Genomic DNA, 26,886 nt, shown 5'->3' on the forward strand with positions numbered 1-26,886 from the left:
GTTTCATTCCTTGTCGAGGGAAAAAGTTGTCCATCTTGACAATTGGAAACCGTATTGGAAATTTTGAACAACGAAAAAACAACTTAGAAAAATACATAAAGTCATAATTTCTAACATAAGTTATTTAATTCAATCAAAATGAATCCATAGGTTGGGTTCGGGTATCATCTTTTTTTTCCACGATACCCGAACCCTATCTTCTAAGGAACGAATTTCAAGATTTTGAAACCGGACCCTACCCTGTTGAGTCATGGAACCAGAATCTATTCGGATCATGTATTATACCACATGTTTCGGGTACTCTGTTAGAACCTGCAAATTTTTTTTATCGCTAAATAAAATCGAAAATGTCTCATCCATAATTAGTAATCACGCAAAACATAATGTTAACATATATTTAAATTAATCCACAATACATCCACAACAAAGAGTAATATGTCTCATCAGTCTATCCACAAAACTAAACATCTGTAATACGATCAAGTCTCATCGACAACACACCGAGGTCATCGAACTAAAGCTACCGACGATAAGGAATGCGAGGCTTCCACCGAGAGAGAGAGAGAGAGAGAGAGAGAGAGAGAGAGAGAGAGAGAGTGGAAGAGAGTAAAAGGGAGAAATATATCTGAATATAATTAGGAAAAATTATTATCGAGTCTTGATGCCGGTTCCGATTCCAATTCTGATTCTAGGTACCCTATATGCAGGAATCGAAATCGGAACCTGTTATCACCGGTTCCTTATTTTAATACTCGGATCCTACCATATTTTTAATACGAGCTACCCGGACCCTACCCTAACGGGTAGATTTCGACCGGCTCTGGATATACCCGATATTCATGCACACCCTTACATAGAGCCACATTCTAATATACGATGCAGTTGCATATACTATGATCATAATCTGATCTTATTAGAACTTTGTACAATCAATAGGCTTGAATGATACGGCTTTCTTCTCGATGTCATACCCGACTAAAAAGTTGTGCTGCGCAATGTTTCCGTAGATGGCCTCCACTCCAACTGAAGTCGGAGTTGGAGCGAAAGCAAAGCACAGATTATTTTCGTCAAGCCTAATAAAAGTGTTCAAGGGACCAAGCATCACATCTGCGCCCGTGAAGTGAGCAATAAGGACAGGAGCATTGATATCGTCGGTCGTAGTACGGTAGCAAAGCGGCAGATCAGGCACAGGTGGGTTATCCACTGGCTGTAACTCGATTTGGTTGGTAAGTGCCGATTCTATTTGGCTGTAGAAGTCCTCAGGCAGACGCGTGACGGTTGTGCCTGAATCGATGATAATATTGCCCTCGGAGGCTGAACCTGCTGAACCTCCAAACTCGATTCTACTGCTCCCGACGCTGATCGCCTCGAGAGTTAGAAAGTAGAAGGTGTCGGGGGATTTTGGTACCAATGGGGTCGAAACAGTCCCGGAGCCAGTTACTTCTGCTCTACTCCCAAAGCTCAACTGGCTTGACTTCTCACCTTTGGCTTCAGCGGTTAATGGAACTAAGCAGTATGCAAACTTGCTGCCTGTGGCTTGGCCCATTTGGGAAATAAGGGAGATTGAACTACCTCCAAGGCCGATGATCCCCGAGGTTTTGTCATTAAAAGTTCCTCCATTATCATGCCCGCACCCAATTATGGTTCGGGGGAATGCAACTGGTCGACCCGAGGTTGAGCTTAGGGTAACCGTTTCCACGGCAACATCACCTCTTGTGTAAGATTTGTCCCCATATGAGCGAAAGTATTGGCACGTGTTCCCACCACAACTGGTACTGCCAAGCGAGCTGCAAGTGCTCGAGGTGCAAGAAACGTCTCGATAAGTTGACGACTTCTGCGGGTCAAACAGCGGGTCAACCTGCTGGAAACAATTAGTACAAGGCTCGCACTGGGTCCATATCAGATCGCTGCCCGTGTCCGCAGTCCCCAGAATCTGGAACGGTGGGGTCCCAATCGAGATGTTCATGAGGTACTCCCCGCCGTTGGAGGTTACAGTTGAGAAAGGCGCAGATCCGGTGGCAGCGGCTGCCTGGCGGAGGCTATTAGCCCGTGCGATGTTGCGGGCCAGAGACTTTCGCAATCGTTGGGTTGGGGTCTCGGCCGGGTTGTAAAGCGGGGACCTTGGTGAGTCGCGGTGAATCAGCTCAATGCTGAAACCGCCATCGGAAGCCTCCAAAGAGCACAAGCAGAACGTGAAAACTACGGAAAATGTGATGGCAATTTTAGCGGGAGATACAGCCATAATTGCTTTAGTGATGCATTAGTTCCTGTGCAAACTCACTGTTGGAAATCGTTCTTATAATATTATGGAGAATGAATGTGGACATTCTTGATTAAGGATGGATAGGGAAAGAATTTCTGCAAATATATAGTGGTCCCGAACGTGGGTTGTGGCCTAAACTTCAATAAAGCCTAAAAGGATGTCATGAACATATCTAAGGTAACCTGGCTAAGTTAGGAATGCATTGGTGGAATTAATGATCTCAATCGATCGATCCCTAACTTAAGCATCAAATATTTTTCATCCAAATTAGCAACGCATTGGAATAATAAAATCATGACGCTTTTTATCTTTGGTGAAAAAACCAAGACCTATTTTATTATTGTAATTTTAAAAGAAAACATAGCATTACATATTGTTTACGAGAAAACTTATAATACATAAATGTGTGATACCATCATAGTTTTATTAAATGTAAGGTGAACTCCACTTTTCTTTTCTTTTCTTTTCTTTTTCATGAGCATGAATATAAGGTGAACTTAAACATAAGGTGGATGCCACTTATGTAGAAATAAAACCCTTTTCGTAAATATTACAATTATCAAGAGTATGAATTAAGGAAGAAATTTATCATGTCAGATATATTTATGGAAAATTATCAAGTCTCTTAAAGTAGTGAGGTCAGAAGCCTAGAAGGTACTCAAAAAAAGAAAAGGAAAACACAATGGCTGAGATGGAAGTCCCAATAGATTCGCTTACAAGGTCTCGAATAGAAGCAACCGAAGTTGAAATCGGTGGAGCTATTGCCTCATGTCCTAAGGCTAAACGACGGTGACCTCCGAATCAACTTTTACGATAAATGGATCAATGCCCGAGGGCACACGCAAGTTCAAGACCTGATTTTGATCCGCCAGAGCTCATCGATCACAACTGTGGCTATTCCCAAGATCTAGGCAAATCCTCCAAACCATCGTTGGTCGTCATTCCTTAGTAATCCACCAGGGCCCGCCAACCCGGGATTCTATCTTGATGCCCCATCAGTATTAAGTTCCACCCATCTTCTTGAACCTCTTGGTGGCCTTCTCCAACGAATCCACCTCCACTTTCTAGGAGATTTCTAATTTCTAATTTTAGTATACTAAAAAAAATTCCTACTTTAATTTTTAAGAAAAAATTAACTTTTATGGTGATTTCTTAATCTCTGGAGGCCGTTCGATTAACATGGAGTGACATGTTGATTTAGAGTTTATAATAAGATTTTATTTTCCATTTTAAATTGGAATATGTCTAAATCCTAAACTTATGATAGGTACGTACTAGGTTCTGATCCTATCAACTATCAACTAGTATGATTGGTACCTACTAGCTCCAATCCTATCGTATGCGTCCTTATTAAATGTTTTTTCATCTCATTGTAAGCAATAAGTCATTAATTACAACTAGCGGTGGGCTCGAGATTCTCTCAATATTCTCCGAGCAATATTTGAGCGCTTCTCTTAAGCAATTCTATTTGGGACTTGCTAGGAAAAATCTACAGGATTATTTCGAACTCGAATCCATCTGCAATTCAAAAATTTAAGCTAATAGATTGTTAGACCATCGTCTCTTATAAACTTATGGATTTTCTCTCAATTTTTCCATGTGAGATTATCTCCAACACCCACCCTCATCATTCTCCATATAAGAGAGAAATCGTCCCAACAATTCTCCCCCTTCTCAACTATATGGAGGACTTCATCGTAATCCCCGTGATACGACGGCAAGCAACACACTAGACAAAACTAACTTCGAGGCGGGCTTCCACTTTCAGACTCCGATACCAATTGTTATGACTTTCACTAGTCACGAGTTCCACATCCGGGCCTAGTGTGGTGTGGGTTTCCACGCATAACGTGTGCGTTTCTCTAAGATCGTTATCTTGGACTCTGATGCCACTTGTTAGGAAAAATTCACAGGATTACTTCGGATCCGAATTCATCTGCAACTCAAAAGCTTAAATCAATAGATTGTTAGACCATTGTCTCTTATAAACTTATGAATTTCCTCTCAATTTTTTTATATGAGATTACCTTTAATATCCACCCTCACCATTCTCCATATACGAGAGAAACCGTCCCAACGAAACTTCCATCCCAGCCATTTGGTTTTTCTTTTTTTTGGGGTACCTTCCAGGCTTCTGGCCTCCCTACTTCTGGGGAGAAAAAAGACATCTACTTAGGAGACTTGATAATTTTCCATTAATGTATCTGACATGACAAATTTCTTCCTTAATTCATGCTCTTGATAATTCTAATATATGCGATAAGGTTTTTATTTCTACATAAGTGGAATCCACCTCATGTTTAAGTTCACCTTATATTCATGCTCATTAAAAAAAAAAAAAGTGGAGTTCACCTTGTATTTAATAAAACTATCGTGGTATCACACATTTATATATTATAAGTCTCTTCGTAAACGATATGTAATGCTATATTTTCTTTTTAATATTACAATAATTAAATACGCGTCATGATTTTTTACCAAAGAAGAAAAAAAATCATCATGATTTTGTCATTCCAACGTGTCGCTAATTTGGATGAAAATTATTTGATGCTAAAGTTAGGGATCGATTGATTGAGATCGTTAAAGCGGACTTCCACTTCTTTGGGTAACTGTTTTTTTTTTCTTTTTCCTCTTCTGAAACTTTATTTATCTAATCAAAATTTCTTTCTTTCTTAATTTTTTTTTAAGAAACAGAGTTAATGCTAAACCCAATACAAAACTAAATTAAAGAACAGAAAAAAATGAAACTACAAGCGACCTAGGGAACTCCGAGCAAGCAAATTTGTTTAAAAATTGCCTTCACGAAATGTATGGATAAAATGTAACTCCCCTCCTTGTCTATAAAGTCTCGAATAGAAGCGACCGAAGTTGAAATCGGTGGAGCTAGCCTCCTGTCCTAAGGCTAAACGACGGTGACCTCCGAATCAACTTTTACGATAAATCGATCGATGCCCGAGGGCACGCGCAAGTTCAAGACCTGATTTTGATCCGCCAGAGCTCATCGACCACAACTGTGGCTATTCCCCAGTTCTAGGCAAATCCTCCAAACCATCGTTGGTCATCATCCCTTAGTAATCCACCAGGGCCCGCTAACCCGAGATTCTCTCTTGATGCCCCATCAGTATTAAGTTTCACCCATCTTCTTGAACCTCTTGGTGGCCTTCTCCAACGAATCCACCTCCACTTTCTAGGAGATTTCTAATTTATAATTCTAGTATACTAAAAAAAATTCCTACTTTAATTTTTAAGAAAAAATTAATTTTTATGGTGATTTTTTAACCTCTGGAGGCCGTTCGATTAACATGGAGTAACTTGTTAATTTAGAGCTCATAATAAGGTTTTATTTTCCCATTTTAAATTGGAATATATCTAAATCCTAAGTCCTAACCTTATGATAGGTACATACTAGGTTCCGATCCTATAACCTAGTTCCGATCCTATCAATTATCAACTAGTATGATAGGTACCTACTAGCTCCGATCCTATCGTATGCATCCTTATTGAATGTTTTTTTCATCTCATCGTAGGCAATAAGTCATTAATTACAACTAAAGGTGGGCTCGAGATTCTCTCAATATTCTCCGAGCAATATCCGAGCGTCTCTCTTAAGCGATTCTACTGGGACTTCCATCTCAGCCATTTTGTTTTCTTTTTCTTTTCTTTTCTTTTCTTTTTTTGGGTACCTTTCTAGGCTTCTGGCCTCGCTACTTTAAGAGACATGATAATTTTCCATTAATATATCTGACATGATAAATTTCTTCCTTAATTCATACTCTTGATAATTCTAATATTTACGATAAGGTTCTTATTTCTACATAAGTGGCATCCACCTTATGTTTAAGTTCACCTTATATTCATGCTCATTAAAAAAAAAGTGGAGTTCACCTTATATTTAATAAACTATAATGGAATCACACATTTATGTATAGTAAGTCTCCTCGTAAGCGATGTGTAATGCTATGTTTCCTTTTTAATATTACAATAATGAAATACCTCATGATTTTTTCACCAAAGAAAAAAAAATCATCATGGTTTTGTTAATCCGATGCGTCACTAATTTGGATGAAAATTATTTGATGCTTAAGTTAGGGATCGATTGATTGAGATCATTAATTCCACCAATGCGTTCCTAACTTAGCCAGGTTACCCTAGATATGTTCATGACATCCTTTTAGGCTTTATTGAAGTTTAGGCCACACCCCCATGTTCGGGAGCACCAATTCAATACCTCCAACACCTAGCCAAATCATTCAAGTCTTTGAAGTGACGTGATAACGTGTTATGTATTATACATGTGTTCCGGAGTAATTGAAGTTGTCGATTTTATCTTCTGAGGTAGAGTCCGTAATAAAGTTTTATTTTCCCATTTTAAATTGAAATATGTCTAAATCCTAACCTTATGATAGGTACCTACTAGGTGACAATCCTATCAGCTATCAACTATCAACTAGTATGATAGGTACGTACTAGGTCCGATCCTATTGTATTCATCCCTACTGAATGTTTTTTCTTCTCATCGTAAGCAATATATCATTAACGTCTCCAAAAGTTCTGATATCCTTGGTTAATTATTTCCATGAATGATCCGATTCTTTTACCGATTAATCAACGCCGTCGATCACCATAAAACCAAAGAGAAGTAGGTTAGGTAAATCTAATTGCAAGCTTCCAACGTCTTGATTTCGAGCAAATGGAAGTTTGGTACATTCCGAACGGGCCTTCTTAATAGTTAAAGGGATTTTTATCGAATCAGACCTGAATGTGGCATTACGCTGAGAAAGATCAATTGACTCGCATTTTAATCATATGCCACATCTTCAAAAATATTGATAGATTGTTCTAGGAGCCTAATTTATTTTTATTTTTATTTTTTTTGGGCCCGAAATAGTTAGTACGGATAGTAAGGGACGACACCAGGGAAATGCAAGGAACTACTTACTCCTGGCCCAACCAAATTGGGTGTAGTTGGCAAGGCCGGAACGAAAGGGCAATAACAAATTAAAGCTTTTCTTTTTTCTTTTTTTTTGAAAGTTCTGTTTATACTCATTTTCTGCACTTCGCGGTAAATACGAGATTAGGCGTATAAGACCCACGAGATCGGCCTATGCGAGGAGAATAGCCCACAATTAAAATACAAGCCCAATCCAAATAAGCGACAATACCCGACCCGAACCACCGTGAAATGGGTGGGTGGCTCAAGGATGGAAATTATGGGATTGCATACAAGTAAAGGCGAGGACGAATATGGCCGTTCTTCAATTCGGCAACAATTCTGGAAATGTTAAGAAGATTTCTCCAACTTGGAAAATTTCTTTTATTTTCCATGTAGAGGATACCCCCAGCCAAGGAAAAGAGGGTTGACTTTCGCGGAGATTACGGTTTTCATGCAATAAAGATATACATGGCAATATATATGGAAGATTGCATTGATGGAGAAGATTTGGACGTATTGCCCATGTCCCCATTTTGTTTGCCTTACTTATTTCATGTCTTATAGGAGATTATGCTCCAATTTATACGTTATTTCTTTCTCTAGTTAGTAAGTGGATAATATTTCTCACGTAGTCCTAGGATTTCTTTTAATTAGCTAATTACTTAGTTTGCTAGGTTATTTCCTATTTTCCTAGTCTCGGGCAACACTCACGTGTTATTCTATTTAAGTCGCGCCTGTCTATTATTATAAACTCTCTCGACATCAATCACAAAACGGCTCTACGTTTCGCACTTTTGTCTTTATCTTTACTTTATCGCACCGCACTTCAATATTTTATCTTTTCATGCACCTTTTCAATATCATACAATAGCCTTCCGAGGCAATACCGCGGATCCGTCGGCATATCCTTCTACCCGACATGGTTCTCGATCAAGGAAATTTCCATGAGCTAAGATTTTGGTCTCAACTCATCCTTTTCGAGTAATCTAGCCAGACTCAGCGCTTCATTCTACTTCCGGCTAATTCCGCCGCGAAGCCACACAACTCTCCCACGAACTAATCCCGGCCGTGAGCTGCTAGATTCAAGATCGGCTTCTAGCCGTCTCTCGACGTCATCCTATTGTTAGCACTCACTCGTATTTGGGGAGAACCTTAGCGGCCAAATCATCGGCCCACAAAATCGTATGACCATCATCATCAACCACTCCAGCAATATCTCTCCTAAAACCAATTGCCGACTAGATCTACGAACTTCCGAACCGTGGAGCTACGCTCTAGCACAGTGAGGTCAGTTAGTGGTTTTGCTGCCAATCCTTGGGACTGCGCCCTGGCACGCCTGGCAATCCTGATCTCGTAAGAGATTCACCAAGCGCGTGTGCCGAAAGTTGGATTGCATGATTCTACGCAAAACAAGTTCTATATAAATTACAGGAAAAAATATTTGTATAAAACCAACGCTGTCAAATTCGAGTTTATAAGTAAAAACAGTGGAGAGTCCACAAAAACGATATGTTAAATTGAATAGTAGAATCGTAAGTTTCTATGGATAATGAATATAGGGTTTGAAAATACTTCTATACATATTTTCATTAACTATAACCTTGTTTGAGGTAAAATTGAGTATAATTTTACGTTCCTTCTAATATCCTACGAACCAAATTAAATATTTTATTCTTGTTATAATTTCTGAACGTCAATTTCGAACAAAAAGTGAAAGTACAAGAAATTATAAATTAATTCTCCATTTCTCTAAGTGGTAAGAGCTAAAAGGTCAATCAATCCCCTTAAATTGGAGCGAAAGTAACAATAAATAAGTTTAATATTTGACTCACTAGAATCGAATTTCTACTGATTTTATTGAAACAATTCGTATTTATGACAAGTTTCCACTGAAAATAAAAACGTAAAATCCTAAAATCCTAAAAATTACAATATTAATCGAGTTTTTCACAGCATTATATAGAATACTATAATTCAGCTGATTGGGAACATATGGTTTGCAAAGTAATAGCAAGAGTGTGCGTGAGAGCTTCCCTTCATACAGCTCGAATCATTCTTAGATGCCCCGAGGGGCATCCTTTCCTTGATCGTTGGGTTGGTTCTGCTTCGATTGATGAATAGCAGCAGAATCATTGCCTGTAATATTATGATTTGTCATATAACTTGTCGTCTAGTGTATTATCCAAATAAAAAAGGTACAATCTAGTATTTCTTTTCGGTTATATATAATCTAGTATTTCAAACAAGGGAAAGAGTTTGAATTTATTAAGGTAACGTTTTTAGCCTTAATTATGAGCAATTGACTATGAAATTGCCCAAGTTGACGACATTTTTATGAGATCAATCGCATGCAACAGAACTATCATGAAATGAGCATATGATTTTATCTTAAAATTCATCCGCTAAAAGAAAAGGAAAAAGAAAATGGGCCATGGTCCTTACTATTCGAATTTATGAGGTAATCAGTTCGCAACGCACGCTTTGAAATTATGAAATTCCGGATCCAACTTTTATCAGTAGAACTTTTCTTTAATTTTTCAGGCCTTCTCCCTCAATCTCTTACTCGATTATGACTCGAGATAACTATTTTAACTGTACCGAGAGGATATATCCTTTAATTTATCATTGGCCGAACTTATGAACCTTCCATCATAGTCCGAGAAAGCTACGGAAGAAATACCAAGAGAGGACACAATTTTCCAATAGATTAAGTTGCCATTTTCTCGAATGCGACATGTGAAGACTGAGAAAACAACACACGCAGAAAGGGCAAGGCAAACTTTTGCCAAAATCCAATCCAAGAAGACGCACCCAACCTAGTGGATGATGGGGGAAGGAAGTATTATTAAAGCACATGAATTATGGCGGCTGATGGCCTATTGAGTGTTGCCTTTGTGTTTACGTGATTGGGTTTGGGAGTGAGTGGTCGAAGGTGTAATCACTTGTTGCTTGTGAATTAACCAATTATCTTGACCTTTTTTGTGTCATGGGAAATCGACTTATTTGGTAATACTTTACGCACACGATAATGAGTAATAAATAATTACATTACGTCGTGTTCAATAAAGTATACTCTTTACATTTAACCATCGTGCCATTTCAAAATACAAATTATATCAAAGCACAAATTTAATATATGCCCTGTACGGGTTTGCTTTTCCTTTGATTAATTCCATGTTATGAGCCTTTTGAAACTAATTCCCCCGCGTGAGAGGGGACGGTTGAATTAGATGGTTGTATCTCACATATAAGTGGACATTTACTCTTGGGCTTGTACTTGAGAACGAATTACTACTCGCGTGGTTATGATATCTCAAAACCTCACACATATGGGCATTTGCTCTTTATCTTGTACTTCGATAATAAATTATGACCGCGTATTAATTCAACAAAAATATACTTTAGATCGATAATTCAAACATAAAATATGGGCCGGAGTCCCACCGGGTACTTATTTTATCGTCCACTTTATTTATTGCGTAAGTATTAATTGTTGAATTGATTGGTTGTGCATGTCCTTTTTATTCGTTGTGCACCTAATGTCCAAAAATTATATAGCCTTGATTAGTCCAGTTTGAGATGGATCGATTCATTAAGGAGATAAAATTCTTCCAATTATGAATTTTCTCCATTCGCAATACTGAAGCCGAATACTTATCTTTTTAACTTAGAGTTTTTAGGTGAGAATTCATTGACTTGAATTAAAGAGAGAACACGAGAAAAATAAGGGCCCTTATCACAAAACCATAGGCCACAAATGGAGAAAAGGATATATGATGTAAAATCCATTTGTCATGATCGAAACAAACCAGAAAATATAGTCGCGCTTTGTGTGGCTATCAATGAGCAAGTCTATGTAAGAATTTATGAAGTCAATATATTAGGATCAGCCTTGGACGGAAACGTGCAATATTTTCATATACTAATTTGTTTTGAATCATAAAATTAGTAAGCACATTTATGGTAATTATGTTAACCAAGTGAGAGATGGACATTAAATATACGTGTGGCGGTTCCGACTACACCGATGACCACGCTGTTGTCATGTAGATGCCCGACTTGCCACTTCCATAGAATCTAGATAGGGCCTTTTTTGCTTCCTATCTATCCATATAATCTATGTTTATATTTATATATACCTAAAGCAGTAATAAAGTTGGAGGAGGACATGTCCCCTTTGCTTCCATCATGGGTAATGGATATGCCTAAACATCACACCACATTACAACATAATATTTGGGACAGTCGAGAATTATATTTGATAAATCTATCAAACTGTCCCCTGTGGTCGGAATTGGAACTTGAAAGTTGGACCACTGATGTGATGTCTTTTTTTTTTCCTGACCAGGAGCGTCCGACCTTCGCCTAACTAATCTCTGAAGTTCTGTGAACCTTCGGAGGCACACGGAGTGAGTAATTACGCCAAAGGCGCTCCAGTGGTCCCAGGGGAATTCGAACTCGGATCTCAGTGCAAATTTGGGTGTACATTAATCACTAGGTCGAGCTCCACCGTTGATGTGATGTCAAAAGGCCATATAAGGGGGAATCTATTTTATCACATCACAATTTTAAAAGATGGGAAAGGAAACCATGGCCATCCTCCACGTCTCAGATTTTTCTTGTAAATTATACCCACAAATGAATTAACAAAAAAGAAATAAAAATACATATGGCCCTTTTTTAAAAATTCTTTGATTTTTTTTAGTCAATTATCTAAAAAAATATCAATATTAACACGCGCTAACTTTTTTTTATATAATTTAAATGGGAATTTCTAGTCATCACCCCCAACCGGGGTAGTTGGCGACCTTATAGGGGCCATTATGGCCTCTAATGAGGCTTTCACACCCGAATTTTTTTATAAAAAAGTAAATTTGAAAAAATAATGAAAGAGGGGGTCGGCGATGGGAGTCTCATCTACAGCCTCTAGCTCCCAATTGGGGTCACCGGCGAACTCCATCATCATAGAAGACTCCAATTGGGGGGTGGGCGGCCGCAATTTGAGGCCCTAACAATAAAAAAAAGTTGACATCATGCTGACATTAATATCAAAATGATAGCTCGTATCTTTAACTTAAAGAGTAAATTATCAATTTGGTACATGAAGTTATATGTTGCCGTCACTTTGGTATAAAAAATAATTTTGCTCACAATATGGTACGTGAAGTTCAATATGAGTCCAAAGGTCTGACGTTAGATATGACTAACATAAATGCTATGTAGCGGCCTACGTGACTTAGCGTTGACAGAAAAATTAGTAAAAAAAATCCATTAGACCCAAAAAGATATAGTGTTAGAGTTTATTATCTTTTTTAAATAATTATACTTTTAAAAAGAAAAAGACAACCATAGGGGAGCTCTGGTGGTACTCTCTGGCGACCTCACCTTGGGAGGAGGTTGCGGTAGAGGAGCCCCACCCAAGCTGCTCCTCGTTTCCTTTTTTTGAAGCCTCAGATCAAGGAAATGGGGGGAACTCGAGTGGGGCTTCCCCGCCTGCGACCTCCGCCCATACGAAGTTGCTACAGGGTTCAGTACCTCCGTCGACTTTAATATTAATAATCTCATCCTTTCCTTCTCTTATTTCCTATCATTTCTTGACGTCCAAGCATGGCCTCGTAGTATTACGCTATCTGTCTGCCTTCTCAATATTATCCGATCGTAGAACCAAACCGCCATGTATAATGATTCTCCACGTACACTATCCATTTATTCGCATTGAGTGTCTCTAGAAGGCACAAATCCGTGACCGATCCGAGTTCAAAAACAAGTCATTTACTCCTTAATTTTTTGAAAGGGTAATGAACTGTCAATAAATTCGACCATACCAAAAGCTTTAGCATCAGCACAGCATGTGCAGCAATTTGTCTCTCTCATCCTTTCCTTTTGTTAATTACCAAATCCACCATGCAAAGAAGCAGACGAGAGAGAGTTCACGAGGAAATTAAAAGATTAAAAAAAAACAAAACTCATTAACATGATCCCTATAATCATGATCCTTGTTTCATCAATCATTAACAATGGCGGATGCTTGCAATTTCAACAATGGCGATGGCCATGCCATTCTCGACAACTTCCTCGTATATTATTATATTATTAAAGAGAGATAAAGCAAGAGTGGGTTTTTTTTTTTTTGGTTATTGCGGCGTCTTTCTTTGCCGAACCGATTGATTGCCGATTACTCTGCAGAAAGTTGCAGAAGGAGGACGAGACAGGCGCTGGACCAGCCAGGACCCACCAACGTGTCAAAAGATCAACCAAAGTTCAAGAACACGCAACGAGAAATTCCTGGACAAGTCATTGAAGGAAGAAACCCGACAGAAATCTCACCTGGGTCTCTTTCATAATTTGACTTCACGCCCAATAATAAGCTAGAATCGGAGCTCGGACCCCCTTCATTAATGGCGGACCACAACCCAGCGCCGCCGCCGTCCTTAGAGTCTCCCTTCCTCGTCCCTCCCTCGGGCCCCCAGAACAACCTCAACCACGACTACCAACAGCAGCGGCAGGGAGTAGACCGAAGCTGGGAAGAGGGAGACTGCCAGCTAGACCAGACCCTACAGAAGCTCGAGACCTTCCTGTCGTTCCTCGGCTTCAACCAATCGACGGTGCTCGGGTTCGTGCTCAGCTGGACAGCCTTTCTGCTCGTCGGGGTCGTGCTGCCGGTCATCGTCGTCGAGCTGTCGGATTGCTCCGACTGCCAGGAGTACCAGGTCAAGAAGTTCGAGCTCGACATTGTGGCGTCGCAGGCCAGCCTTGCGGCGGTCTCTCTGCTCTGCCTGTCGCATAATCTGAGGAAGTTTGGGCTTAGGAAGTTCCTCTTCGTTGATCGGTACAGCGGGCAGATGTCCCGGTTCCGCGACCAGTACATTACGCAGATCAAGGTCAGTAATTTTCCCGTGTTCTTCCATTGATTCGAAAGTAGCGATCTGGCCGGTTTCTATGGCGAACTCGAACCTGACGTTCATTCAGGGCGATACCGAATCTGCTGTTTGGTAAATAGAAAGTTAGTCAACCCAGTAAGAGCACAGAAGCTGCAGCTTCTAGGGCTCTGGCTCTAAGCTTTATTTGGATGTCATCGGTTTATTCGCCATTTAGTTCGTAGAATTGAAGCTTTAGATGCATTAGTTTATGTGAATTCATTTTCTCTGTTTGCCTTTAGGAATCTTATGCCATGTATAGTTAATGCATTAAAAGGGCAAGAAAAAGTGATGAGTCCTGAATCAATCTATTGTGTATCTGAAATTGGGCCAGGGCTCTGTGCGCTTGCTGGTTATCTGGGCGCTGCCGTGTGTCCTCCTCAAGACTGCGCGCGAGATAGTGCGGATCGTGTACACATATCAAGAGTCATGGTGGCTGTCTGTTTACATATTGCTCGCCATGATAATCTCGTGGGCTTATGTCAGCACGATCTTTCTCTCGGCTAGCATTCTGTTCCACTTGGTGTGCAACCTCCAAGTTATACATTTAGACGACTATGGGAAGCTCTTGGAGAGGGAGAGCGATGTCTTGCTTCTCATTGAAGAACACATCCGTCTTCGCTATTACCTGTCTAAGATAAGCCATAGATTCAGGATCTTCCTCCTCCTCCAGTTTTTCATTGTGACTGCCAGTCAGTTTGTTACTCTGTTGCAAACAACGGCTTGCAGTGGACTCATCACACTCATAAATTCTGGCGACTTCGCGGTGAGTCTGTTGCATAGTTTGTCGATGTCATATGTGTGTGGATGATTTGTAAGTAGCCATATACCATAGATTGACCTCTCCTGTTCTCTAATTCTCTAAGCTGTATGTTTTTCCTTTTTGGAGATGAGTTTATAGTTTCTAGCATGAAAAATGCATCTTGGTTCATCAGCTTCTTTCAAGCTCTTCGGAAAACAAACGCAAGTTTCCATGCTTTTGAATCGAAAGTAATCTTCCAAAAAGTGCAGTTTCAGCTCTCAGTACGTTATTTTCTGGGTTCTTGAAGAGCAGGAAAACAGAACAGAATGAGAGTGCTTTCCAAATGAAGAGTGTTTCAGTTTTATGAGAAGAATACATAAGGCACAATATGCGACGAGTCATTTTACGGAATGGGATCAGGGAAAATCTCTTTGTTTTCCAGAACTGAACAGGCCTTGGAATCACTGGTGCTTTTACGTTTGCAAGATCTGTTTGTTGAAGTCTCATTTTCAACATTTACTTTTCCAACCCTTTCAGGTCTCTGCCATCGTACAAGTAGTCGGAATTATACTATGCTTGCATGCAGCCACAAAGATATCAAGCAGGGCACAGGGCATCGCCGTACTTGCAAGCAGATGGCACGCATTAATGACATGCGGGTCCTCATCGACAGACGGATCAGCACCAAGACCTCAGAGCAACGTTGGCAACTCCGAGCCTCCATGTCCCTTAAGCTCACTGCATATAGATTACTCAGAAAGTGACCTGGAATCGTTGGAATACATCTCAATCCCCACCAGCTCACAACTCGCTTCTTACATGTCCACGTATCACAAGCGGCAAGCTTTCGGTATGAAATTGAACTCCCTCAAGTTCTATAATATGTAATCATGCTATTGATTTGTTTTCGAATGCCTATCCCTGAATTATTTCAATGGCTAAATACATACTGCTCTTCATAAATTGGTCTACAACTTGTAAGGGGGTCAGGGTTGATCCAATCCTTGGTAGATCAACTTAAGGGGCTTTCATCAGCCCCCTCAATACTCTTTAATATTTTCACCGGTCTATAGCTTTGATTGGTCCTAATAAAATTGTCTTTGTTAATGATAATCATGTAAGAAACCGATTAAAAACTATACTAAACCGAACTGTTTCTTACTATTATGCTGACACAGCACTCGGTTTCTTTGTTCTTGGCCTTGCAGTGTGTTATTTACAGACAAATCCAGGGGGGATCACGATATTCGGTTGGATGGTGGACAGGGCCCTCCTCACCACTATCTTCTTCATCGAACTCTCCTTGGTCACTTTTGTGCTCGGGAAGACTATTGTTTTCTCCTCATCGTGAACACTAAAGACTCGCACAGTCGATTACAGTTCACTACAGCATTCTTCCATCAACCAGAGACATACCACTGCTGGGTGCTTGAGTCTTCACCGAATGTAAATATGGGCTTGTTGAGCTCTCGCCTGGGCTTAGTTCCCTGACACCCGCAGCAGCCAAAAGATTCACTAGACGATGCTAAATTTGCAACATGAACAGACTCTCCCTGATTCCTGGACGCTCCACAGCACAAGCTAGAATATGCATTTCATGAACAAGCTAGGGAGAATTTTTTTGTCGCTGTATCACTGCCTCTCGCAAGTTGGATCTGAAGTGGCGATCTGTTTTATCATCTCACTTTCCCTTCCAGTTCCAGATGTAGCAAGGTACGGTATCTGTTTTATCATCTTGCTTTCCCTTCCGGATGTAGCCTGGAGTTCAAGTCTGGAAGTTGTGAATTGAAATCATTGAAATAGAAAAATGATTTAGTGAAGTCCTTTTCGGGCAACTATTATTCAATTTGTTGGAGGAGCTTTACGCACTTCTGTAAAAAGTCGAATTCCAATTGAATTACAGCCAAGTTGTGGCATGTCTTAGAAGTTTCAATGGATCAGCCAGTTAGAAGCGGGTTCTCATTCATTACTCCACACTAATTTCCTGGATTTGATTTGTTACATGGACCCATGGACATAACATCAAATTCCGGTAATTATCAATGCTCGGCAAACAGCCGAATTTAGAGTTTGGTACTCTAAATCTTGTAAACTTTGGCGGCAAAAGGGTGATTCGAGGAGGAAATGGCATTGTTGATGGTCCTGCTCATGTTTCTAAATGCCAAGCAATTATGGATGCTTTAACCCATAGAGGAATCAGGAGTCCAGAAGAAGCAAGTGCAAGGTTTTGAAATTCTAACCCGGCACATTCGTATTTTTCAGCTTTATTGTTGAAATTAACTAAACATTTCTCTAAGGCCATGATGGTCAAGATATAGAGTATCCCAGATAGGAGTGGGTTAAGGGTGGATTGTGATAGTATTTTGCTCGAAAAGATGAAAATACCTCTACCTCTATTTCAAATTTTCCAAAACTGCCATTTTCTTTTTGGGTTGAAGCCAGAGAGGGGCGGTGGGGGCTCAAACGCTAGCCACCACCGCCCCCGGTAAAGTCGCCGGTGGACCCAAAAGTCGCCTGCGACCTCACTTGGGAGAGTGGTGGCTGGCGTCGAGCTCAACTGTCCCAAAAATCGTGCCTCCCCTCTTCTCTCGAAGAGAGACGGGAGGCAGATCGGGACCCCCACCACCCCTCTACTTAAAAATAAAGTATAATAATAAAGAATTACATGGGTCGAATTAGTTTGCACACGAGAGTTAGTTCAAACAAATATTGTAATTAATTACAATTTTTTATACATGATAGTTCAATCCGTATTTAGAAAGAGGACTATATTTCACACCCATATTTGATTAAATAAATTTTTAAGATGGTTCACGCCATGAACTAAAGAAAAATGGTCATTTTAAAGAAAATTTATATGTTAGAATTATGTCATTACTGGGCCTACTACTTTGGAAGCATATTGTTAACATTGCAATCGCTGTAAGAGTGATAAGATCACTCTAGAACCTTCTCCATAATAATAGGTTTTAATTAGTTGTATAATTTGCTCGAACCAACTTCTTGAGTGGAAAATAATTTGACCTATTGTATTCGTTATTATTTTGCTTTATTTGTTCTAAGAAATATAAAATGATAACATTATTATCCCGGAAAATTATGTCACTTTATACATGATATAGTTATTCAAATAAATAGAACTGATTAAGGTCACTATATTATCGTGACTTTGTGTCTATTAGACATTTTTTCACAATAATTTATGGCTCATACTATATCTTGAGTAGTCCGCGCTATTATGATCATTACAAGATAAACCTTCACTTTAAAAATTGGTTCTACTTGAAATTGTAATTTGCTTAAAATAATATGTTCTATAAAAATGATATATGCCGGTTATATATTAGTGCCACCGAGCTATAATTTTTGCTTCAACTATTTTTTTTAATATGGTTGTACTTCAGCTCGTGAGCATTTATTATTTCATATGATTGATTTTGTTGATTAAATAACTTGTAATTGGAATAAATATTTGAAATAAAGTTCAGATAAAATAATTGTAAATAAGATTGAAAATAAAAAAAAATTTAAATTATAATTTTTTTTTGAAAAGTTAGATGTTTTATAAAATAAAATAAAATATCTAAAACAATGTTTCTTTTCTAACATAAAAATAAAATAAAATTATAAAGTTGATCTTCTTATAATATAGGGTAAATTGTATTGGTGGTCCAAAATATTTTACAAATGTTTTATTATGATCCAAAAAGTTTTTTTCGCTACATGATGGTACAAAATATTTCAAAGTTGTTTAATGATGGTACAAACCGTCAACTCAAGCTTGACGCCATCAAGCCGACGCTGACGTGGCCGAAAAATTTAAAATAATTATAAAAATTTTATAATTTTAAACTTTTAATTTAAAATTTAAAATAATTTTTATTATTTAAATTTAAAATAATTTTAATATTAAATTTAAAATAATTTTAATTTTAAATTTTTTTATAAAATTTAAAATTATTTTTAAAAATTTTAAAAAAAATTAAAAAAAATTTTAATTATTTTAAAATAATTTTTATTTTTTTCTATATTTTTACTCCTTTTTTGTATTTTTTATTATTTTTTGTATTTTTTAAAAAAAATTAAAAAATTAATTTTTTTAAAAAATAATTTTAAAATTTTCAATATTTTAAAATATTTTTTTTATTTTTTTCAAAACTTTACTCTTTTTTGTATTTTTTAATTATTTTTTTGAACTTTTTAAAATTTTATTTTCTCTTAAATGACGTGGCGCACTATGATTGGTTCCACGTAACAAAAGTGACACATAAGACGCGTCACGTCAACAAAATGTTAACTGCATTAGGGCAAATTGACGGTTTGTACCATCATAAAATAATTTTGAAATATTTTGTATTATCATGTAGCGAAAAAATCTTTTTGAACCATAATGAAATATTTGTAAAACATTTTGAACCACCAGTGCAATTTACCCTATAATATAAAATACAAAATAATAGTAATATAAATATAAAAGTAATTGAAAAATAAATTAATTAATATCATAATATATTGTAAAAAAAATTAAATGATGTGAAAGAAATATTTAAATATTGTAAAATATATTTGTTAACTAAAAAATAGTTGTTTATTTTGTAAGGAAAATGTAGTAAAGATAAACATTTAATTTTAAAAATGTTATTTTAAGTAAATATTTACTGTGAAATAAATATTCATCATTGTAAATAAATAATTGTAAAGTTGAAATAAAATAAAATATTGAAGTATAAATTAAGTTGAAAGTCAAATAATTGATAAATAAAGTAAAAAAATTTAAATTATACAAAGAAGGGGAAAAAAATAAAAGAAAAGAAGCAGACCTGTGTTTACTTCGAAGAACCTAAAGAGGCCGTGGGGGACCTCGACATTCCCCCACTCTTTCTCTTTGGGCGGCCTTTGATGGTGCTGGCGACCTCGTTCAAAGGGGTGTTTGAATTTGACTGTGTACTTTAAAGAAAAAAATTGCAGGCTGGTTCAATTAGCTGGACCAGTCAATTAAATAGGTCGAGTTTTTAAGACACGTGGCAACTCCTCTTAAGTATATATCATCGATTAACTGAATACTTTAACGACACATTAGCAACTCTTTAAATTTGTTGAATCTCGGATGCGATCCGATAAATTCCTGATGCGATTGAAAAAATATGTTCGTAGTAATATCATGTTGTCTTCTCGTAATTACTTGAACTTAATATCAAATCATGACGTATAGTGATTATCCACTCACATTATTCATTTACTTGTATTGAGTGTCTCGAGAGAGTACTATCCCATAATTGATCCGAGTTTCTGAACGAGTCATTTGCATCATAATTTTGTGGAAGAAACTAATGAACCCGATCGGTTTTTTGGATTTTGAAATCCACCGATACAAAAAGCTTTTGCATCATCAGCATGGGCAACAATTTTTGTTTCTATCTCATGCTTTCCGTTTGTCAATTACCAAATCCACCATGAAAAGCTGGGGAGAGAGACAAAAAAGAAAATTATCATTGTCATCCTCTTATCTTTTTCAAGTCATCACTTTAGTCCTTTTACTTATTTTATCACCAATTCGTTCCAAAAATTGGAGTTATATCCGCCAATTTGGTCTTCGCCGTCAATCCCCCTAATGGAAGTTTGATGTGACTACAAACGACGTCAATTTTTTTAAAAATTCATACTAGCCAAAATTATTAGGCTATTATTTGATTTTTTTAAAATTTTAACAATAAAACGAGCAAACCGGCTGGGGGTTCCCTGATCGATCACCACGCATTCTGTTGAGTTCGCCGGAGGCAAGACAAATCTCTGGCGACCTCGCGCCAAGGGGTGATGACCGGTCGAGGAGCCCCTAGTCGATCTGCCCCCTTCCCTCTCCCTTTGTTTTCAAGAACGTGAAAACATAGGGAGGGGGAAGGGGGCAGAAAGGTTAAAGGCACCTCGGCTAGCCAACGACCCTCGGGCGAGGTTGCTAAAGGCAAGAGGAGCCTCCGACGACCTCGCCCAAGGGGCAGCGCCCGGACAAGGAGACCCTAGCCGGTCTGCACCCTTTCTTCCCCTTTTGTTTTCACATTTTTTAAAACAGAAGAGATTGGAAGGAGGGGTAGATCGGCCAAGGGCTCACCGACGTCATCCCTACCCTCTCGGGAGAGGTTCCCGGAGGCAAAAGGAGCCGAGGAGTCCCCTGCATCTACCCCATTCCCTTTCCTTATGTTTTCATGTTCCCTTCTCGGGTGAGGTCACTAAAGGCTCCTCCTGCCTTTAGTGGCCTTGCCATAGGGGTTGGTGGTCGGCTCTCCCAAATGACCTACCCCCTTCCCTTTCTCTCTTGCCTTCATCAGTTAAAATTTAAAAATATATATTTTTCGTAAAAAAAAAATTGCAAAAAACGTCGTCGTTTTGAGGAAGTCTGATTATTTTTTTTTTGACGTTGTTTGTGACACATCAAACTTCCATCTAAGGGATTGACGGCGGGGACCGAATTAGTAAACAAAACTCTAACGTTTGAGTCAAATTAGTGGCAAAATAAGTAGAGGGAAGACTATTTCCAATGGTTCGTTCTTTTTTGTGTCTCTGAATTGGATCCTACGATGCCACATAGGCACCACATAGATGGGAAATACTCCCGAATAAAATGAGAGACTAACTCCAATGGTCAACTCTGGATTGAATCTCTACTGTGGACCCACACTTTTTTTTAACATAATTTAAAAAGCACCACATTTTAAAAAAATAGACAAAAAAAAAAAAGAAATCGAAGTATGGCCCGCTGCATGCCACGTGAGCTAGAGCAGCGGACCTCATAGAAATGGTAATGAGTCGCCACATGGAGGCTCATCACTGGCTACTTGGCATCTATATGCAAAGGAGCCTTGCGCCAAGTGGCGCGCATCTCTCTTGCTCCAGTAGAGAGAGACTCCCGCTGCGTCTCTCTCTTGGTCACGTGGCCAAGAGAGACTGGTGTAGATACTGGTGGCTCTGGAAAAGTAAAAGGATTACGGTGATAGTTTTCTCAATGAGTTGGTTCGGTTTAGTCAGGTCAGATCTAACATAGAGGAAATTTGGAATAACAATGTTGTACAGGAGCACCGTGGTCCCTATAATCAAGGCTGTGCTAAACATCTTGAAAAACAAATCATCTCACAAAACTATTGCGTTTCGAATCGAAAAAAACTGAATTAATCAATTTTGAAAAAAAAAATTCGATTACTTATTTCAAAATGAAAATCAATTACCGTATAGATACCGATTTTCAAAATTAGAAAATCGCAATTAACCGTCCCATCTCGAATTTATATACTTATAATATTATTATATGCATATCATTAATAAAAGGTCAAAAAGTGAGGTAAAGATAATAAAATTTCTAATTCTAATTTTAGATGAACTCTCTTTTAACTTCTTCTCTTTAGATATATGGATGGATGCGGTTTAACTGACTTTTTTTAGTGTTTGTGGTATGTGGATGAATGAAATTTAATAAAATTGTAGTTTTAGATTTTTTTCAAGAGATTTTTTCAATATATTGAACCGTCAAACCAATTAGTTTTCAAGACAGCCTTATTCCTCTAATTCAATTTCGTCTGTGATTCGTAAATTCGTGTCCCAAAAATTCGGAACAATTACGATTCATGTTAAAAACTATACCAAACTGTCCCGCGCCCATCCCTACCTATAATATATATCGAACGATTCATACCGTATCAATAATTGTCTCCGGCGAAGCAAGGGAGTGGAGGTCTCCCCCTCCTAGAATAATCAATCATTAACAATTGCGGATGCTTGTAATTTCAACGATGGCTATCGCCATACTCAATCACTTCCTTATTATAAGATCCATTACGTGTCCAAGGCCTTTTGTTCTTCTTGTCAACAAACAGTACGAGCTGCAAGGTACATTGGTCAAGGGTTCATGATTACCCTATCCCACGCAAACCGTTTACCTGTAACTATTCAATATCCTTATGAAAAATTAATTATATCGGAACGTTTCCGTGGCCGAATCCATTTTGATTATAACTAGTGAATATACCCCATGCGATGCACGACAATTATACAATCGCATCGAAATTATACATTACAATATGAGATTTTATTTGATACAAATTCATGTAATCAATTTATAGAAGTCGATTCTGAATATACAATTAGTTTTTTAACCTAATATTGTATATTAAGGATTAAAAATTGATTAATCATTAATAGGTATACAAAGTATGTCACGGCGACGTCGACCCCATCACTGAGGTCGCATGCATCCACAAAGGACGCCGACGACTATGGAGGTGGGGTCAGGACCATAAATTGGCAGCCCCTGCCCCCAAATTGAAGGCTAGGGCCACCAATTGGCGACCTCAATCCCACCCTCGAGGTTTTCGACGTCTTCTATGAGTGTCGACAACCTCAGTGGTGGGGGGTCGAAGTAGACGACTGGCGGCCCAAGCCCTTCCCTCCTCTTTTTTTTCCATAATTGGGATCAAATTGCAAAAATATTAAAAGTTTGAGTGTAATAATGAAAAAAAAGTCATCAAAAGTGATTAAAAAGTTAATGATAATGATCTCACGAAATAAATGTGTTAGACAAACTATATGAGATTTTTGCACTTTCTTTTTCCATTATTTTTTTCCTATTGCGGGTTTCTTCCCCATCCTTCCGGATAGCTGATTACAGACTAGTTGCAGTGGGAAGACAGGCAGGTGTAGCCCCGGCCAGGACTTACCAGCAGGTCAAAGATCAAACCAGAGTTCAAGAACACGTACGAGGAAGAAACCCGGCAGAAATCTCACCTGGGTCTGCTCCATATTCTCGCTTCACGCCCAAGAACAAGCTGAATCGGAGCTCGGACTCCCCTTCATTAATGGCGGACCCCCACCCAAAACCGCCGGCGCCGGAAGAACAGCCACCCTCCCTACAGTCGCCCCTCCTCGTTCCTCCTCCCACGGCGCCCCAGAACAACCTCAACCACAACTACCAACAGCAGCAGCAGAGGAGAGATCGGAGCCGAGAAGAGGAAGACTGCCAGCTGGACCAGACCCTGCAGAAGCTCGAGACCTTCCTGTCGTTCCTCGGCTTCAACCAGTCAACGGTGCACGGCTTCGTGCTCAGCTGGACCGCCTTCGTGCTCGTCGGGGTTGTGCTGCCAGTCATCATCCTCGAGCTGTTGGACTGCTCCGACTGCAAGGAGTACCGGGTCAAGAAGTTCGAGCTCGACATCGTGGCGTTGCAGGCCAGCCTTGCGACGGTCTCTCTGCTCTGCTTGTCGCATAAGTTGAGGAAGTATGGGATTAGGAAGTTCCTCTTCGTTGATCGGTACAGCGGGCAGATGTCCCGGTTTCGCGACCAGTACATTTCGCAGATCAAGGTCAGTAATTTTCTCACGTTCATTCATTGATTCAAATGGTGAGCTCCAACCAAACATTTGCTCAAGGCTATATCAAATTTGCTGTTTGGTGAATAGAACCCGTAGTCAACCCAGTAAGAGCATAGAAGCTGCAGCTTTGGGGGCTGCAGTACTGAGCATTGTTCGGATTTTATCAGTTTATTCGCCAATTAGTACATAGAATCGAAGCTGTAGATGGATTAGTTTATGTGGATTCATGTTCTTTCTTTTGTCTTTAGGAATCTTATGCCATTTATAGCTAATGCATTAAAAGGGCAAGAAAAAGTGTCTAGTCCTGAATCAATCTATCTACCGTGTATCTGAAATCGGGCCAGGGTTCTATACGCTTGCTGGTTATCTGGACTCTGCCGTGTGTCCTCCTCAAGACTCTGCTCGAGATAGTGCGGACCTTGTACATCCATCAAAAGTCGTGGTGGCTGTCTATCTACATATTGCTGGCGCTGGTAATCTCATGGGCTTATGTCAGCACAATCTTTCTCTCGGCTAGCAGTCTGTTCCACTTAGTGTGCAACCTGCAAGCTATACACTTTGAGGACTATGGGAAGCTCTTGGAAAGGGAGAGCGATGTCTTGTTCCTCATTGAAGAGCACATCCGTCTTCGCTATAACCTGTCCAAGATAAGCCATAGGTTCAGGATCTTCCTCCTCCTGCAGTTTTTCATCGTGACTGCCAGTCAGTTTGTTACTCTGATGGAGATTACGGTTTACCAAGGAGTCATCACACTCATAAACATTGGTGATTTTGCGGTGAGTCTACTGCGTACGTTTTCGTTGTCTTTTTTGGATGATTGTAGGAAGCCATCTATTGCCGTGTCTTGTTCTCCAGTTCTGTAAGCTGTATCTGTTTCCTTTTTGGAAATGAGTTCCCTTTACGTGAAAAGTGCATCTTCGCTCATCGGCTTCTTTCAAGCTCTTCTAAAATCAAGCGGGAGCTTCCACGCCTTTGAATGGAAAGTAATCTTCTGAAAAGTGCGATTTCAGCTCTCACTACATTATTTCCTGAGTTCTTGAAGAGCTGGAAAACAGAAAAGAACGAGACTGCTTTCCAAATAAAGAGTGTTTCAGTTTTATATGAAAAAAAAGAAACACGATAAATGTGCAAGTCGATATACGGAATGTGAATGTGGCAAATCTCTTTGTTTTCTAGAACAGCACAGGCCTAGTAATCACTGGTGCTTTTACGTTTGTGAGATCTGTCTGTTGAAGTTTGAGTCTCCTTTTCAACCTTTGTATTTCCTACCCCTTCAGGTCTCTGCCATCATACAAGTAGTCGGAATTATACTATGCTTGCATGCAGCCACAAGGATCTCAAGCAGGGCACAGGGCATCGTCGCATTTGCAAGCAGGTGTCACGCATTAATGACATGCGGGTCCTTGTCGTCAGACGGATCATCACCAAGACCTCAAAGCAATGTTGGAAACTTGGAGCCTCCAAATCCCTTAAATTCGCTGCGGATGAATTACTCGGAAAGTGACTTGGAGTCGCTGGAATTTATCTCAATCCCAACCAGCTCACAACTCGCTTCTTACATGTCCACATATCACAAGCGGCAAGCTTTTGGTATGAAATTGAACTTCCTCAAGTTCTATAATATGCTATCATGCTATTGTTTGGCTCTTGAATGCCTTTTCCTGAATTATTCCAATGGTTAAATACATACTGCTTTTCATAAATTGGTCTACAGCTTGTAAGGGAGTCAGGGTTGATCCAATCCTTGGTAGATCGACTTAAGGGGCTTCATCACCCTCTTCTCTCTCTTTTTAACATTTTCTCAGGCTCTGATCAGTCCTAACGAAATTTTCTATTTTAACGATAGTCGAGTAAGAAACAGATCGATAACTGTGCTAAGAAGAATGTACTAGACCAAACCGTTTCTTACCACCGTGCTAACAAGTGCTCGGCTTTTTGTTTCTTGGCCTTGCAGTGAGTTATTTACAGGCGAATCCGGGGGGAATCACAATATTCGGTTGGACAGTGGACAGGACCCTCCTCACCACAATCTTCTTCCTCGAACTCTCTTTGGTCACTTTTTTGCTTGGGAACACTATTGTTTTCTCCTCTTAGTGAAACATTTTCACTTCATCTCGGAGTAGACTCGGACACTCGGTGACATTTCACTACAGCATTCATCAATCAACCAAAGACATGCCACTGCTGGGTGCCGAGTCTTCATCAAATGTAAATACAGGCCTGTTGAGCTCTCGCCACGGCTTAGCTCCCCAGCACCCGAAACGGCCAAAAGCTCCAATAGACTATGCTAAATCCGCAATATGAACGGACTCTCCCTGATTCCTGGAAGCTCCATAGGAGGACGTTGAATATGCATTTTATGAACAACCCAGGGAGAATAGGCTGCGTTTGAAAAGTTGAACTGATTTTAGAATTATGATTTTGATTTTAACTCAACACACTACATAACAAAAATATACGTTTTCCAAGTCAAATTTATAATACCATTTCATTTGTCTTTTTCCATAATCAAAATCAAAATCAAAATTAAAATCATGATTTTAAAATCACATTAACAAATCAAACGCTGCCTCTTGGAAGTCGGATCCAAAGTGGTTATCTGCTTTATCATCTCACTTACCCTTCCAAGATGTAGCCAGAAATTCAAGTCTGAAAGTTGTGATTGAGAGAATCGAAAA

At 39.1% G+C, this 26,886-nt stretch overlaps 3 protein-coding genes across 3 annotated transcripts; 2 read left to right on the plus strand and 1 right to left on the minus strand.

The window, feature by feature from the left end:
• Nucleotides 1–604: 604 nt before the first annotated feature.
• On the minus strand, nucleotides 605–2,298 carry LOC116198857 (aspartic proteinase CDR1-like). Its single transcript, XM_031529110.1, has one exon. The coding sequence runs from the start codon at nucleotides 2,240–2,242 to the stop codon at nucleotides 914–916; it is 1,329 nt and encodes a 442-aa protein (XP_031384970.1). The 5' UTR covers nucleotides 2,243–2,298; the 3' UTR covers nucleotides 605–913.
• Nucleotides 2,299–13,361: 11,063 nt separating this feature from the next.
• On the plus strand, nucleotides 13,362–16,821 carry LOC116198455. The gene is made up of 4 exons (XM_031528602.1): nucleotides 13,362–14,077; nucleotides 14,448–14,879; nucleotides 15,393–15,705; nucleotides 16,064–16,821. Exons 1-4 carry the CDS (start codon nucleotides 13,595–13,597, stop codon nucleotides 16,204–16,206), a joined length of 1,371 nt encoding a protein of 456 aa, XP_031384462.1. The 5' UTR covers nucleotides 13,362–13,594; the 3' UTR covers nucleotides 16,207–16,821.
• A 6,641-nt stretch (nucleotides 16,822–23,462) lies between these two features.
• LOC116201569 lies at nucleotides 23,463–26,624 on the plus strand. Its single transcript, XM_031532841.1, has 4 exons — nucleotides 23,463–24,199; nucleotides 24,553–24,984; nucleotides 25,486–25,798; nucleotides 26,163–26,624. The coding sequence occupies exons 1-4, from the start codon at nucleotides 23,696–23,698 to the stop codon at nucleotides 26,300–26,302; spliced, it is 1,389 nt and encodes a 462-aa protein (XP_031388701.1). The 5' UTR covers nucleotides 23,463–23,695; the 3' UTR covers nucleotides 26,303–26,624.
• The last annotated feature ends 262 nt before the right edge of the window (nucleotides 26,625–26,886 follow it).

This window comes from Punica granatum, chromosome 3 (assembly GCF_007655135.1).
Source record: "Punica granatum isolate Tunisia-2019 chromosome 3, ASM765513v2, whole genome shotgun sequence".
Classification (NCBI taxonomy): Eukaryota; Viridiplantae; Streptophyta; class Magnoliopsida; order Myrtales; family Lythraceae; genus Punica; species Punica granatum.